We start from the raw sequence: 15417 nt of genomic DNA on the forward strand, positions 1-15417 counted from the left end.
TAAGGAAAGTCAAATAACCCTCCTGCAGTATGCTGATGATATTCTGCTAGGGGTAGATACTGCTGAAATATGTAAAGAAAAGACTGTTAGTCTCCTAAATTTGTCATGAACGGTTGGGTATTGTCAGAAAAGAAAGTACAAATTGCAAAACAGACTGTAATTTATCTCAGATTTGAGATTTCCCAGGGACCACAAAAACTGGGAAATGACAGAAAAGAAGCCATTTATAGACAACTCCTCTACTTCCCCTACATTCCCTGCAATCTAAAAGAGAACTAAAGGAATTTCTGGGAATGGCCAGATCGTGTCACCTTTGCATTCCAAATTTTGGTTTAATTGCAAAACCATTACATGCGGCAACCAAAGGTGCTGAAGAACTGCTAGAATGGACTCCGGAATTCAGGGGAAATTTTGATGGCATTAAATAGACCTTCATGAAAGCCCCAGCCCTAGGGCTCCCAAATCTATGATTACCCTTTGAGTTGTTTGTCCATGAAAGAGGACATGTGGCTCTGGGAGTTTGAATACCTGTGGTCCTCTGAAGAGCACCCCACATTGGAGCACATGTTCTGACAGGAACTGTGACCCCACAGGGGACCTGTGCTGGAGCAGTCCACTCCTGAAGGGCTGCACCCAATGGGAAGGACCCATGATGGGGAAGTTTATGAACGGCCGTCTGCTACGGGTGGGACACCATGCTGGAACAGGGAAATGAGCAACAGAGACAACGCATAATAAACAGATGGCAGTCCCCATTCTCCAAGTCCACTCTACTGCTTGGGAGGAGAAGGTGGAGAAGTGAACAGTGAAGTTGAGCTCAGGAATAAGAGGGGCAGCAGGGAGAGGAAGGTGGTTTTAGTTTTGTTTTTATTTCTCACTATCCTACTCTGATTTTGATTGGCAATAGATTAAGTTAATTTCCTTAAGCCAAGTCTATTTTGCCTGTGATGGTAATTGCTGAGTGACCTCCCTGTCCTTATCTTGACCCATGAGCCTTTTGTCATATTTTCTCCTCCTTTGCCCAGTTGAGGAAAGGCAGTAATAAAGCAGCTTGGTGGGTAGCTAGCCAAGGTCAACCTGCCGCACCCCCTTCTTGGGAGCATGTCACTCAAATACAGAGTCCCCTAGAGCCTCAGCATGGCTTTTCATAGGCGTCAGGCATACTGGGAGGGTGACTGTTCCCCATCACTCCAGCTTTTGCAGGGGCAGGAGTCAGGAGTGGAGGAGATCCCAACCCAAGACCAACCTGGACAGAGGATGAGATCAGCACTGTAGCTGGAGCAGCTTTGCAACTGCTTGAAACACCTCCCCGTGTCAGGAGATTGGAAATGCCACTTGGGACCTCCCCTCCCCATTCTGTCCCCAGTGAAACAGCTCAGATTCCTCCATCTCTCCGTTTTGTGGCCTGCTCCATCCCCCATGCCACTCAGTGTCCCCACACTGGTTTGGCCTGGGTCAGGGTTAGGGACAGACACTGTCCACAGGGATGCCGAGATGTGGGAGAGGTTGGCAGATGAATTGCTCCTCCTGATGTGCCAGGGAAATCGGCCAGTGTCCACAAAAAGGGATAGTCTTCCTGGCCATAATGTGGGGTCTCTGAGGTTCACTGGATGGTTTGCTCGGGTGACCTCATGAGGGGGAAGGAGAGTGAGAGCCATAGGAGCCATGTGCAGCTGAGGAAGTTTGTTTAATATAGTGGTTTTCCAGAGCAAATCCCTGTTGTTGCTGATGCATCAGGGATGGGACATAAGCATGGAGAGCTGGTAGTGAGGATATCATTGCTGGGCAGGCAGCCAGGTCTCAAATAGTGAATTCCTGGGTCTCCCATGTGGCCTCGGCACCTTTCCTGCAAGGAGGGAGGCACCGTGAACTCAGGACTGGGAAGATTCATCTGTGTAGAGCTGTTACTGCTGAAACCCCTGGCCTTCCCCAACTTCCCATGACCGCAGGAGCAGCTGCGGGGAGGGAGACCTCACCTGCACTTCCACCACCAAACCACCCCACCAAAGGCTATGGCCACAAGGAGCAGCACTGTGATGATGATGCTGACCGTTGGAGCTGTGCTGAGGTTTTCTAGGACAGAAAGAGAAGAGGGTGGCTCTGTGACTGTGATAGCACCAAGCTGGAGCTGCCCCTCGCAGGGCCAGTGGCTGCTAACTGCAACCTGTGCTCCATTCCTGTCCCCATGGGTGTTACCTACCCCACGGGATGAGGAGGGTGCGGGTGCCCAGGCTGTGGTGGCGCACACGGCAGGCGTAGCTGTGCCCGTCATGGGGAAACACAGCCAGGACGCTGCGGAGCTGGTAGGTGAGGTCAGCATTGGGCAGGATGGCACTGGTGTTGAGAGCCGGGCCTGGTGGCACCTCCTGGCCATCCCGCAGCCACGCCACGCTGATTGACCGTGGGTAGAAGCCGGTGACACGGCAAACCAGCAGGAGCTGGGCTGGGCTGGGCGTGTGGGCGAAGACTGTGGCCAGGGGAGGCTCTGGAGGGCAAGAGCAAAGGGGTTGGGGGAGCCCCGGTGGAACAACGCTTGTTTGCAGTGTGTGTGTGGGGCTTTGTGGTGGCCGTGCCAGGGTGCCAGGGTCAGGGCGGTCTCACCTTGTCTCTCCAGATCAGCCCTTCCGTAGTTGCACAGGGTGAGCATGTAGCTCGGGCAGAAGGTGGAGAGGAGGTGTACCAGCAACACTGTGATGGCTTTTTTGCTGGTGAGGCCATAGCTGGTCAGCTCTGCTAGGGTGGATGGCCGCTGGGGCTCCCAGTGCTGCCTCTCCACGTTGAAAGAAATGAGGTCTCTGCCACCTTCTCCGACATCCATGAAGCCCCGGCTTGTCTTATTGGGGTGCAGCACACAGCCTGCACGGATCTGGATTACAAATGGGTCTGCAGAGCCAGAAGAAAAGTCCCATGAGTGTGTGGTACATGGGTGCACAAAGCTGGGTATGGCTGGAGTCATGTGCAGGGGTGTGATGGGGTGTGATGAGCAGCAGTGTGTGATGGCAGCAGGGTGCAATGGGCAGGAGGGCATGGGACCATGCTTCAGAAAGCCCCAGGAAACGCTGCAAGCCCTCAGTGCCCTTGGAAGGCTGGAGTGGACACAGGCACAATTAGTGCGGGATGTTTGCTCAAACAGAATATTGTCCTCCCAAATATTTGTCCTCAAATTTCTTTTTCCCTGATCTGTGCTGTGTGGGTCTGGCAGCCCCAGTAGATTTGGTGGCCATTCCACAGTGCACAGAGGCATTCTTCCATGACAGACAGCAGGAGGCATGAGGGGTGTTTTTGGCATGCTGTCCTGCCCAGCCCTGCTGGTCATGTGCCCTGGCAGCCGCAGCATTTCCCATTACCCTTTCAGGAGTTGTTCAACCCTATGAGACTCCACAAGTGCCACCCCAGTGGAGATGAGGACACAGCCGCAACCCAGGGAAAAGGACTGGGGCTCTGGCTGAGGCTGTCCCCATACTCACAGTCTAGCTGCACCTGCTGGGCCGTTTTGTGCACATATTGGATGAAATTGCGCAGAAAGAATTTTAAGTGGGACTTGATCTTCTCTGCATCACCCTCAGCTGTTGCCTGGCTGGCCCAGGGCCAATGGAAATGGATGCTCCAGTTGCCAGGATCCAGTGCCAAGATGGCCACATCCTCCAGGAGAGTCACCATTGATACGTCAGCAGAGCTGATGGTGAAGACACTGGTGTGGAGCAGCTGAAGAAACTGTGGCTCTGCTGGGAAAGAGGGTGGGGATGGGAAAGATGAGTGGGGAGGCTGAAGTGGAAACAGGGGATTCAAACTAGATATAAGGAAGAGATTTTTTATGGTAAGGATGGTGAAACACTGGCAGAAGTTGCCCACAGAGGTGGTAGATGCTCCATCACCAGAAACATTCAAGGGTAGGTTGGATGGAGCTATGAGCAACCTGAGCATGTTGAAGATGTCCCTACTTATTGCAGGGGATTTGACTAGATGGCCTTTAATATCCCTTCCAACCCAAACTATTCTATGATTCTATAAAGCATATGCTATTCTGTGAAGTGTACCTCTTCAGCCTGCTCAGAGTTACTTTTCTGTCTGAACTTCCTCTGCCTCCACTATTCTTTTTTCTTCCCTATTTCACATTCAATGAGGTGTATCTCTCCCATACATGATTTCAGGCACCTCATCCTCTTCCAGCCCCTCCTCCCTCCTGCCCAGCACCTGCTGTCTGGCTGTGCAGAGCAGATGGTGGGGGTACATCAGTGCTTGTTTGGGGTGATACTCCCCCCAGAAGAAGCACCCATGCCAGGACCCTTATCTGCCAGACACCTGCACACAGCACAGAGGATGTAGAGGATGGAGAATGGAAAAGGACATTTTGTACAAGTCTGGGGGCTCTCAGCATCAATAGCTTAAGGACACAGAACACTGACAGGTGCAGGAGAGTAGCCCAGCCCAGAGATCAATCCTGCATTCTCATGTCTACTGCTGTTCACCGTCAGAAATGTGAGCTCTCACAGGGCTGTGGGGAAATGCTGTGTGTGACAGCAGCACCTGAAACACACTTATGAAGGTGCAGCTCCCCAACAAACAAGGGTCTGCTGTAAGAGGCCCACAGCACCATGTAGGGCTGAGACACCCTTGGCACCCACAGGCTCCTTGAAGGAGAAAGGCACTACTGGGAGAACCCCAACACCCAGGCCTGACTGGGGACCCCTGGCCTCACTTCTGCTTGAGTATCCAAGCCTCTGTGCTGGAGCCAGTGTGCCATGAAGCCCTGAACTGGAGGCAGGAATAGAGAAGGTTGTCTGGAACAGGGCACCGTTGGGTGCTGTGCAGTTGGGGGGGGGGGGGGGGGGGGGTTGGTGCTGGGGATCATCCACGCTATACAAGGGACAGTGGCCTGGTGGCCTGGCTGTGTGGGGGGATGAATGTGGTTCGGGTGAGCTGGGGTGCTCACTTACCCTCTGGGTCTGCCCACATCCCAGGGAGAAGGAGCAGAAGAAAGAGGAAGAGATGACAGGACTGCATGGTGCAGGCAGCAAGGCTGAAGCAGCACAAACAATGACTGTGGGAAGAGGAAGAACTTGCAGCGTCCTACCCTTGCACTCAGCCCGGCACCCACAGCGGCAGCTCCCCACCAATGGGACTGGTGCAGACACATCAAGGGGAACCCAGAGGTCCTGAGCTGGGAGCCTCCTACTGGTGGGGGCTGGGGTCACGTGGGCTGGAGGAAAGCTGAACTAAGGTCTTGAGCACCAAGTATCGTGAGAGGCTGGGGTGGTGTCCTGGGTTCATCAGTAGCAGTCATGTTTCTCCTTCGTGGTAGCTGGTGCAGTGCTGTGTTTTGACTTTTGGCCTGGGAACAGAGCTGATAGCGATGTTTTGCTTTAGCCAAGGACTTTGTGAGCCTCATGCTCTGCCAGGGAGGAGGGGAAGCTGGGAGGAAGCAGAGACAGGACACCAGACCCAAGCTAGCCAAAGAGGTATTCCATACCACAGCACGTCATGCCCAGGATGTAACTGGGAGTTAGCCGGAAGGGCTGGTAGACTGCAGGGTTGGAGGAGGTATCAGTCAGTGCTTGGTCGGGTTGGGGAGGGCAAGAAGGGGGGGGAAGTGAGTGAACAAGCTGTCTGCCTGGTTTTAAACCACGACAGGTGGGGACACCCTGGCCAGGAGGAGAGGGCAGAGAAAGGGAGGCACAGGAAAAGGCACAAGGAGAAGATGGATGCTCAAGGACCCAGTCTGTGTCCCCCTTACTTGTCCTCCACACTAATGGTGTGTCACCACTGTCCCTGTTCCTGTAGGGTGCATGGGCACTGATGCAGCTGATGATGGTTTTGGGTTATAGCTGTGGGCGGACAAAGACAGCCATGGTCCTGTCAGTGGAGAAGTGATGCTTTGGGTCAGCATTAGGCACCTTGGTGCTCAGGTTGAGTGCTGGACCCGGCAGAACTTCTGGGGAAAAAGGAGAGGAAAAGAAGGAGAAGAAAAAGTCTGCTGCATGACTCCATCTCAGGTGTCCTAAGCTGTGGTGGGAACATGGGGAAGGCCCATATGGGGCTGCTGTGGGCTGACTTCCAGCACCCCAAGACACTGAGTCAGGCTTGGAGAGACAAGGACACCAAACCCCTTCCCTTCTGTGGAGCTGTCCCACAGAGAAGTTGGCATGCTGTGGTGGCCTGGCAGGCCCAGAAATGGCACCAACTTCCCCAGCAGCTCACCTCGGCACCCCCAGGGGATGTCCAGCCATGCCACCACAATGGCCACATCCCTGCCAGTAGGGCCACCAGTTGCTGGGGTCAGAGGAGGCTGCTTGGCTGGTGGGATGGCAAAGCACAGCCATGGGGGAAATGAGGGAAGTGGGGGAAAGGGGCAGGGGGCTTTTGTCCTTGCAGTGCTATGGGGTGACCATTTGTCCTCCCCTATAAGGGTGACTTTTGGTCACTTCTTGCTGAGCAGCTGATAGGCCATTAGCAGGTCTCTGCCTTGTGCATGAGCTATCACTGGTGGCTGAGTAGCGTGTAGGGCAGGTGCAGCACCTGACTTTGCTCAGAGGTGTTCGTCCCCCACATATTTCCCCCCACATCTCTCCCACTGTTGCAGTGGACCAGAAATTTTGCTTTGGCTCTTCCTTTTCTCTATTGAATGTGCTTGACCTCATGGTTTTTTTTCCCTCCACTTCCTTGCCTGCTGTAGCAGAGGTCACAACTGCTGCCTCCTTGATATTGTCACTCCCTTTGTTAGTTGGTTCTTACAGTCTTCCCAGGTGACCGCAGGTCCACCCCCACCAAGTCCCTATAGGACTTTACAGTTCCACCTCATGTAACTACTCCTCCTCTCAGACCCCACTGGTAACACCGGTCCTTGCAGTCCCCTCAGGTTGCCAGTGGTCCTTGCAGTCCACTCTCAAGTGAGGGCTGTAACCCCTCCTAGTCCCAGAGCTGTGCTGGGTGAGTTGGGGCACAGTGTGCAGGGCTGAAGTGCCTCTGGGTGCTGCACTGAGTGTGAGGGCACCAGCACCCCCCTGTCCAGGCTGAAACACCTCAATACCCTCTTGAAATGCTTGGGGCTTCTGTGTGTGTATTTGTAGGGTCTCTTGTAGGGTCTCAGCCCGGAGGTGAGACCTGCGAGCAGCTTGAAGTTTCATCTGTGTGTCCTAGTTCAGCAAGGGCTCAGAGAGACTCAGCATCACTCCTCCTCCAGTGAGGCTCTTGAGCCCCGCACATGTCATGAATCAACAGATGACTCCGGCTGTCAGGAAAATTCAGTCATGCCCACAGCACTGTGGTTCACAGGGTTTGGCCAGGGGAGAATAAGCCCTTCTAGAGTTGTGGTGCATGTGGCCACAGGCCAGCTGGGTTTTCTTCTGCTTCAGCTAATAGTCGGCTCACACGTGGCTGCCAGAGACTTGTCCCTTGAAAATTTGCCAGGAAGTTGCCATATGAAACCAAACCCTTTGAAACAGCACGTTCAAGCCTGTGGTTGATTGGGCGCGCAAACTAAATTCCTTTTCATGCCTTTCTGAACTCCGTTGTCCCCATTCGGAGGCTGGCTCCCTTTTCTCCTTAACTGGGAGGCTTGGGGCACCTTATACCCATGTGCACAGTTGTTTATCTCCATGGCATATGTAAGAATGTGTTTGTATATCCAAACACACCCTTTTTTTTTTTTTCTCTTTCCTTGCTTTGGCATGTCCTGCAATTAGCACCAATAATTCAGTAGTGCTCCAGCTTCCATTTGCAGCTGGTAAAAACCTCTCCAAGCCCATCCAAACCCCGATGTAAAGCACCTGTTCTTAGTGAAAACATGAATGTTTTAATTTTCATTTTACACACATCTGCAGCTCCCATGGATGACATCAGAGTTTCAGTGTTACCCAGCACTTTGTAAAATCCTTTGCAGCAGGTGCTGTTAGTCTGTGTAGAACAGTTCAGTCTCAGCACAAATACTTCTGGAATATGGTTAATAAAAGCAGCTTTCAGGAAAAGGAAATACTAGAAAGCAATAGTAGAAGGGCACACCTTACTGCTTACTGATGAATGTGTTATTGTACCAGAACTGGGAGAAATTGCCACTGGGCAATGGGGTGCCGTAAAGAGCTTCAGTGGGTGCACGCGCGGTGCCACAAGGTAAGAGATGATTGTGCGCAATGAGTGAGAAGGTCTTAGATTCGTATACTTGTCTGCTTAGCAAATTGAATTGGGTAACAAGTCCCCCCAGGCCTTCCCCCCTGTGCCTCTGAGCCAAGTTGATCTTACACTTGGAAGTGCTCCAAATGTTGTCAAAGCACTAGAAGGTAGAGTTTCTGTCCCTGGGAGTGTGGTGGAAGGAGGGAGGGGCTGTTGGCTCCCTTCAGGGCTAAGCTTCTTTGCTCAGGATGGAGTTCCTGGACTCGGATACTTCCATCTGCTGGTGTTTTCTGAAACGAGAGGGAGAAGACTCATGGGTACTCCATGGAAGAGACCTTGTGGGGTGTGGACAATGGCTAGTAGAGCCACAGCAGGAGCGTCAGTGCTAAGTACAGCAGTCCACTGGGGCATTTCCTCCACTCCTCTCCCAGTGCTGCTCTGTGGGGCAAAAAGTGGCCTCACCTGCATCTCCACACCCAATGTGCTATGACAGCTGCCGCCACCAAGGCTGCCAGCAGCCCAGCCCCGAGCCCTGCGATCAGGACAATCTCTGCATTCCCTGGGAAACACAAGCAGACACTGCCATGAGCTTTCCCCGCTTTGTTCCATCCCGTGGAACAGGGTGGCCCAGGACCCCCATCCCTGTCCCCATGGGTGTTACCTACCCCACGGGATGAGGAGGGTGCGGGTGCCCAGGCTGCGGTGGCGCACACGGCAGGCGTAGCTGTGCCCGTCATGGGGAAACACAGCCAGGACGCTGCGGAGCTGGTAGGTGAGGTCAGCATTGGGCAGGATGGCACTGGTGTTGAGAGCCGGGCCTGGTGGCACCTCCTGGCCATCCCGCAGCCACGCCACGCTGATGGACCGTGGGTAGAAGCCGGTGACACGGCAAACCAGCAGGAGCTGGGCTGGGCTGGGCGTGTGGGCGAAGACTGTGGCCAGGGGAGGCTCTGGAGGGCAAGAGCAAAGGGGTTGGGGGAGCCCTGGTGGAACAACGCTTGTTTGCAGTGTGTGTGTGGGGCTTTGTGGTGGCCGTGCCAGGGTGCCAGGGTCAGGGTGGTCTCACCTTGTCTCTCCAGAGCTGCCTTCCCATAGTGCACTAACACTTCCATGTCATCAACGCAGGTCTCGTTGAAGAAGACTTCCACTAGCTCACTGAAGGCGGTATAGTTCTGGAGAGAAGCCTGGACGTACCGTGAGAGGCTGGTGTCTTGGGAGACAACCCAGGTGGCATTGTCCATGTCAAAGCTGAGGAAGTCCTGGCCATTGTAGGCCACATAGGCGAAGGCTCGCGAGGTCCTGTTGGGGTACATCTCACAGCCTGCCATGCACTGGGCCACAAACGGGTCTGGAGGGGCAGAAAGGAGAGAGAGGTTGTATGAGGGGCTGGGAACTGCCTTCCTCTGGATGTGGCCACTATCTCCCGTGCAGCTTGAGCACAGCCAGATCCATCTCATTTCCCCGGTGCTGTTCAGAGAAGGGGAGCAGAGAAGACTCGATACTCACAGGGCACATTCTTCTCAATTGCACCTTCGCTGATCAGGTGGATGAACTGCTGCAAATAGATCCTGATCATGTTCTGAATGGTGTCCCAGTCACTGCGGGGCAGGGCTGGGTGCACCCAGGGCTGGTAGAAGCGGATGGACCAGGTGTGCTTATCAAGAGAACCAAGCTCGATATCTTGCAGCAGTCCCAGCCCCTCTGTATCCACAAAGGATGCGTTTTGGAAAAAGGAGGTCTGGAGCAGCCGAACAGTGATGGACCCTACATGAGAAAGGAGCCTCAGGGGGAAACGGGAGTGGGAGTAGAGGGCTGGGAAAAGTGTGGGGGCTAAGGGATGGGTTGTCAGGGTTGCAGGAACCTGCAGGCCTTGCATAAACCCCCTGCATCCTTGCCAGGTAGAGCTCCCACCCCCTGCATGTACCTCTGGTGGGTGTATTGCTGCAGGAGGTGCGTGGAGCAGGAAGGGGTGAGGAGGAAAGTGCCCAAGGCAGGCGGGGAGCAGAAAGCCTGTTGTCCATGGGGTCCCAAAGGGGCATGGGAGCAGGTGTGGATGAGCCAGAGCTGTCACTTACCATCCAGGTCTGCCCATGTCCCAGAGAGGTGGAAGACGCAGAGGAGGAAGAGGCAGCAGCAACAGGGCTGCATGGAGCCAGCAGCGAGGCCCTGAGCATGCAGTATTGAGAGCAGTGGCAGGAGAAAGGGACTGTGAGAGATGTGGCTACACACTTCTCCTTAGCATGGCTCCGCCTGGGCAGGTCTGCTGATGCTAGTGGTCCTGGCAGCCAATGGGTCTGGCAATGAGGTCTTGGGGAGGGCCCTGAGGTTCCTGCTTGGGGTGGGCTGGTCTATGGCTTGAGTTCTGTTGGGACCTGGGTGGCAATGAGGCCATCCCACTGACTGTGGGAAGGGGTCCCTCACGTCTGCAGCAGCACCTTGACAATCAGGGCAGCGTGGGTGAACTGATCCCTCTTTTCTATCCCCGTTGTAGGTGGACGTGCCACCTGGCCATCGGCTTCATCCACTGTCCCTGACAGGAGTGCCCCTCGGTGCCACTTATGCCCGGCATGCCTGGCCCTGCATGGCGCAGATATACGTCTCTACTCTGATCTGCTACTTAACTGGGGGATTGGCCCTGACGTGGATATTTTTCCTGCCGGGAAGGCAAACCGTATTCTCACAGCCCAGCTGCAGGCCTGTGCTCCCCATGCCCCCAGGCTGTGCACTGGCCCCATGCCTCTTTGTCACCTCCCAGATCTCCATGGCCTGGCCGTGCTGATGAGCTGCTGATAGAAGCTGGTACTGTGTCAAAGCAACAGGAGCAGAGGTGGGCCAGGGGTGTGGACAAAGACTGTGGCCATGAATGGCTCTGGGGGATGAGAATGGGGAGAGCTGATGATATCCCCTGACCCCTCAGCACCACTGTCCTGATCCGGGGGAAGGGGCTTCCCAGGCAGGTGGTCATGAGCAGCTCCAGTGTGGGCTGTGGCCACGACATCAGGGATGGTGCAGACAGGGCTGGAGGAGACATCTGCTCCAGGAGTTCCTCTTGGGGCACAGGCAGTCGATGGGCTGGAGGAGCTGTAGTGCGATGGTCCTCAAGGGCAGAGATGGGCTGTGGGGCCTGGAAGGGGCTGTTTCCCACTGGACAGACATTGGACAGCATGTGGAGTGGCGGCACTTGGCTGGGCAGGATCCTCAAGCTGGGACAGGGATGGGACCATGGTTCACCCCCACTCCAAAGCCCATTCCAGGGGCCTGCTGTGATGAGCAGCCTCCCTATTTCTATGGAACACCACGCAAGCCATGGGGCCTGGGAGCTGCCTCTCCCCTTTGCCGCACCTCGCAGTGCTGGGGAGCCCAGACTCTCCCATAGACGCTTCCAAGAGAGTGCCTGGGGCTGGGCTGCAGCCTGGCACTCCCCTTTCTTCCCACCCACTTCAGTGGGGAACCCTGTCCCCCTCCTCAAGTGCCCCCTAAGCATGGGAGCAGGAATGGCGGGGATCATCTCCCTGCTCTGTCTCCACTGTCACCACTGTCCAGCACTGGAAGGACAATGGGGTGACTAGAGCTGGCCTCACCCGCACAACGTCCCTTATTCACTGCTCCTCGTTGGCTGTCTTGTGGCATCTCTCCTCACCCTACAGTTTCTCTTCCCCTTTCTTGGGAGTGCTCATGTTGGGGGGCAAAGGCAGAACTGAATCCACAGCCAAGGGGAAGTTTGAGGGGTTGCACTGATAACTTCCAAACACCAGCAGGGCTGAGGTGTCCCCTCTGCAATGTGGCAGGATGCCATGAGACCCAAGCACAACTTGGTTCAAGCCTGCTGCATGTCTCCATCTCAGGTGTCCTAAGCTGTGGTGGGAACATGGGGAAGGCCCATATGGGGCTGCTGTGGGCTGACTTCCAACACCCCAAGACACTGAGTCAGGCTTGGAGAGACAAGGACACCGAACCCCTTCCCTTCTATGGAGCTGTCCCACAGAGAAGTTGGCATGCTGTGGTGGCCTGGCAGGCCCAGAAATGGCACCAACTTCCCCAGCAGCTCACCTCGGCACCCCCAGGGGATGTCCAGCCATGCCACCACAATGGCCACATCCCTGCCAGTAGGGCCACCAGTTGCTGGGGTCAGAGGAGGCTGCTTGGCTGGTGGGATGGCAAAGCACAGCCATGGGGGAAATGAGGGAAGTGGGGGAAATTTTGCTTTGGCTCTTCCTTTTCTCTATCGAATGTGCTTGACCTCATGTTTTTTTTTCCCTCCACTTCCTTACCTGCTGTAGCAGAGGTCACAACTGCTGCCTCCTTGATATTGTCACTCCCTTTGTTAGTTGGTTCTTACAGTCTTCCCAGGTGACCGCAGGTCCACCCCCACCAAGTCCCTATAGGACTTTACAGTTCCACCTCATGTAACTACTCCTCCTCTCAGACCCCACTGGTAACACCGGTCCTTGCAGTCCCCTCAGGTTGCCAGTGGTCCTTGCAGTCCACTCTCAAGTGAGGGCTGTAACCCCTCCTAGTCCCAGAGCTGTGCTGGGTGAGTTGGGGCACAGTGTGCAGGGCTGAAGTGCCTCTGGGTGCTGCACTGAGTGTGAGGGCACCAGCACCCCCCTGTCCAGGCTGAAACACCTCAATACCCTCTTGAAATGCTTGGGGCTTCTGTGTGTGTATTTGTAGGGTCTCTTGTAGGGTCTCAGCCCGGAGGTGAGACCTGTGAGCAGCTTGAAGTTTCATCTGTGTGTCCTAGTTCAGCAAGGGCTCAGAGAGACTCAGCATCACTCCTCCTCCAGTGAGGCTCTTGAGCCCCGCACATGTCATGAATCAACAGATGACTCCGGCTGTCAGGAAAATTCAGTCATGCCCACAGCACTGTGGTTCACAGGGTTTGGCCAGGGGAGAATAAGCCCTTCTAGAGTTGTGGTGCATGTGGCGTGTGGGCCTCGTTGAAGAGGACTTCCACTAGCTCACTGAAGGCGGTATAGTTCTGGAGAGAAGCCTGGACGTACCGTGAGAGGCTGGTGTCTTGGGAGACGACCCAGGTGGCATTGTCCGTGTCAAAGCTGAGGAAGTCCTGGCCATTGTAGGCCACATAGGCGAAGGCATGCCCAGCATGGCATAGGTATACGTCTCTGCTCTGATCTGCTGTTTAACTGGGGGATTGTCCCTGACGTGGATATTTTTCCTGCAGGGAAGGCAAACCCTATTCCCACAGCCCAGCTGCAGGCCTGTGCTCCCCATGCCCCCAGGCTGTGCACTGGCCCCATGCCTCTTTGTCACCTCCCAGATCTCCATGGCCTGGCCATGCTGATGAGCTGCTGATAGAATCTGGTACTGTGTCAAAGCAACAGGAGCAGAGGTGGGCCAGGGGTGTGGACAAAGACCATTTCCTGCAATTAGTGCGAATAATTCAGTAGTGCTCCAGCTTTCATTTGCAGCTGGTAAATACCTCTCCAAGCCCATCCAAACCCTGAGTAAAGGCACTGTTCTTAGTGAAAACTTGAATGTTTTAATTTTCATTTTACACACATCTGCAGCTCCCATAGATGACATCAGTTTCATTGTTACCCATCATTTGTAAAACCATTTGAAGCAGGTGCTGTTAGTCTGTGTTGAGCTGTGTAGAGCTGCCCTCCCATTCGGCAATAACTTCCACCAGCTCGCTGAAGGTAGTATAGTTCTGGAGAAAAGTCTGGATGTATCATGAGAGGTTGGTATCTTGGGAGAGGACCCTGGAAGCATTTTCTATGTGGAAGCTGAGAACTACTCTGTTGTAGCAGAGGTCACAACTTCTGCCTCCTTGATATTGTCAGTCTTTGTTCAGCAAATGAACAAAGGTGGTAGGGGGCTGTTTGTAAGTTTCCACACTTACTGAGGGTACACTGGATCCCCTCATCCAGGTCCAGATGTTAAAGATAACTTGCCCCAATACTGATCCCTTGGAACACTACTTGTAGTCAGGCTTCCCGAATGTCTTGTGTTGTATTTGGCACCCTGATGTGGATGTCTGTGAAAGGTGTCTTTATTCCCTAAATTTAGGGTGGATTATGCGTAAGATTTCTTCAATGTCACCATCTTTCTGTTGCCACCTTTTTAGCCACCTTTTATGGCCAACCGGAAACAAGGTATTTCTAGGATTTGCTTCTTCTAATTTCATGTTACCTGATAAGTGAATTAACATAATCTTGGAAGTGTCCATTTAAATCATCTTCCTATGTCAAAACCGCATCTGTTAAGAATTTCTTGCAAAACAGAAGAAATACTTGTTTCCTACAGGTCATAGCAAGGTCTAGTTTTTATAATTGAACAATGGTGTCACAAATTTTAGTTCTTTATTATTATCAGGACCAAGGCATATTTGGATGAAACATTATAGCAACCTTGATTTCAGCAGAACTATACCAGTTTGCCAGGGAAGGAAAAGGTTTGTGATTATGAACATTATACCGCTGGTTTTGTAAGCGAGTCTGACCAACATATAAAAATTATAGAGATACAGTAACTGACGGATGACTTTTGCACAAATGCGTAGCCATATAGAAATTCTTGTATTTTTAATGGATGCTTAGACTAAATCAGAGAGATTATCTTTTCTCAGACTATTTTTCTTTAGTTTATATATAGGTACCTACTATACCTTTCCTCCATTTAAGGCATTGAATTTTAGGTATAACTAAATTATCTGTCTTGCTACAGTATTAAAACCCACAAATGCTCACACTGAATGCTGAAGCAGATTTTCTGTAGATTTCTGAAACTTAGAGTGGGACTTCTTAGAGACATAAAAGTGAACTGTCTCCCTGGTCTTACTTTGTATCTGGTGATGATTTCAGGCAGCTCTAGAAAGGAAACAAAGCAACATGGTTCCAGAATTCCTTCCTCCTTAGGAAATTTGAATGGTCCCAGCTTTAATCTCCCTTGGAACTATTGGTAGGGATCTGCATGGCAGGTGGTTATTCATTTAGGAATTAATTTAATGTGTGAGTGATGAATCCAATTCTCTTTCCCTGTAAATTTTAAAGCCAAGTAAAATGCTAATAACACAGTATACAGACCCTCCTATTTAGGGTTCAACTTTGCTTTGCAAGTGTGGATTTTTATCGTCACTGTATCCCCAGACTGTCACATACTTGCATTATTGCTGGTACTGGTTGAAACTGTTGGGTTTGTGAACTATTCTACTGCAGATGGTTTTGTATCCCCAGTGCAAATCTGATAACACATTTGTCTCCATCTAAGAGGCTGGTCTTATCTGGGATAAGGCTTTCCAGGTATAGCTAAATGCCTGCCAAACACTATTTCTGCTGATGACAACCT

The 15417-nt window shown here is 52.9% G+C and overlaps 2 protein-coding genes across 6 annotated transcripts; both read right to left on the reverse strand.

The window, feature by feature from the left end:
* Nucleotides 1–850: 850 nt before the first annotated feature.
* LOC133279385 (T-cell surface glycoprotein CD1b-3-like) lies at nt 851–8367 on the reverse strand. Of its 2 annotated transcripts, none has more exons than XM_061473052.1 (7): nt 8236–8367; nt 4938–5041; nt 3468–3722; nt 2602–2883; nt 2201–2485; nt 1977–2073; nt 851–1846 (listed from the first exon to the last, which is right to left on the reverse strand). In XM_061473052.1, the coding sequence occupies exons 2-7, from the start codon at nt 5002–5004 to the stop codon at nt 1801–1803; spliced, it is 1032 nt and encodes a 343-aa protein (XP_061329036.1). In that variant the 5' UTR covers nt 5005–5041; nt 8236–8367; the 3' UTR covers nt 851–1800. The 2 variants fall into 2 exon arrangements, with proteins under 2 accessions (XP_061329036.1, XP_061329035.1); XM_061473051.1 differs by having other exon boundaries at nt 3468–3725.
* On the reverse strand, nt 7787–12799 carry LOC133279384 (T-cell surface glycoprotein CD1b-1-like). 4 transcript variants are annotated; one of them, XM_061473050.1, is made up of 6 exons: nt 12378–12799; nt 9613–9870; nt 9173–9454; nt 8772–9056; nt 8569–8665; nt 7787–8396 (listed from the first exon to the last, which is right to left on the reverse strand). In XM_061473050.1, the coding sequence occupies exons 2-6, from the start codon at nt 9680–9682 to the stop codon at nt 8336–8338; spliced, it is 795 nt and encodes a 264-aa protein (XP_061329034.1). In that variant the 5' UTR covers nt 9683–9870; nt 12378–12799; the 3' UTR covers nt 7787–8335. The 4 variants fall into 4 exon arrangements, 3 of the variants coding, with proteins under 3 accessions (XP_061329034.1, XP_061329033.1, XP_061329032.1); XM_061473049.1 differs by lacking the exon at nt 12378–12799 and adding an exon at nt 10182–11276; XR_009746871.1 differs by lacking the exon at nt 12378–12799 and having other exon boundaries at nt 8569–8685; nt 9613–11276.
* Nucleotides 12800–15417: the final 2618 nt, after the last annotated feature.

Source organism: Pezoporus flaviventris, unplaced genomic scaffold, assembly GCF_033815535.1.
Source record: "Pezoporus flaviventris isolate CSIRO_AGI_PZ_B2104156 unplaced genomic scaffold, CSIRO_AGI_Pfla_v1 ptg000073l, whole genome shotgun sequence".
Classification (NCBI taxonomy): Eukaryota; Metazoa; Chordata; class Aves; order Psittaciformes; family Psittacidae; genus Pezoporus; species Pezoporus flaviventris.

Coding starts and splice junctions, on each gene's coding strand:
- LOC133279385 (XM_061473051.1), bottom strand. CDS start 5,004: ATGCAGTCCTGTCATCTCTTCCTCTTTCTTCTGCTCCTTCTCCCTGGG. Junction 2,884..3,467: donor CCAGCAGGTGCAGCTAGACT/GTGAGTATGGGG, acceptor CTGGCTCTGCAG/ACCCATTTGTAATCCAGATC. Junction 2,486..2,601: donor GGCTGATCTGGAGAGACAAG/GTGAGACCGCCC, acceptor CTTGCCCTCCAG/AGCCTCCCCTGGCCACAGTC.
- LOC133279384 (XM_061473048.1), bottom strand. CDS start 9,982: ATGCAAGGCCTGCAGGTTCCTGCAACCCTGACAACCCATCCCTTAGCC. Junction 9,455..9,612: donor AATTGAGAAGAATGTGCCCT/GTGAGTATCGAG, acceptor CTGCCCCTCCAG/ACCCGTTTGTGGCCCAGTGC. Junction 8,397..8,568: donor CATTGGGTGTGGAGATGCAG/GTGAGGCCACTT, acceptor CTCTCGTTTCAG/AAAACACCAGCAGATGGAAG.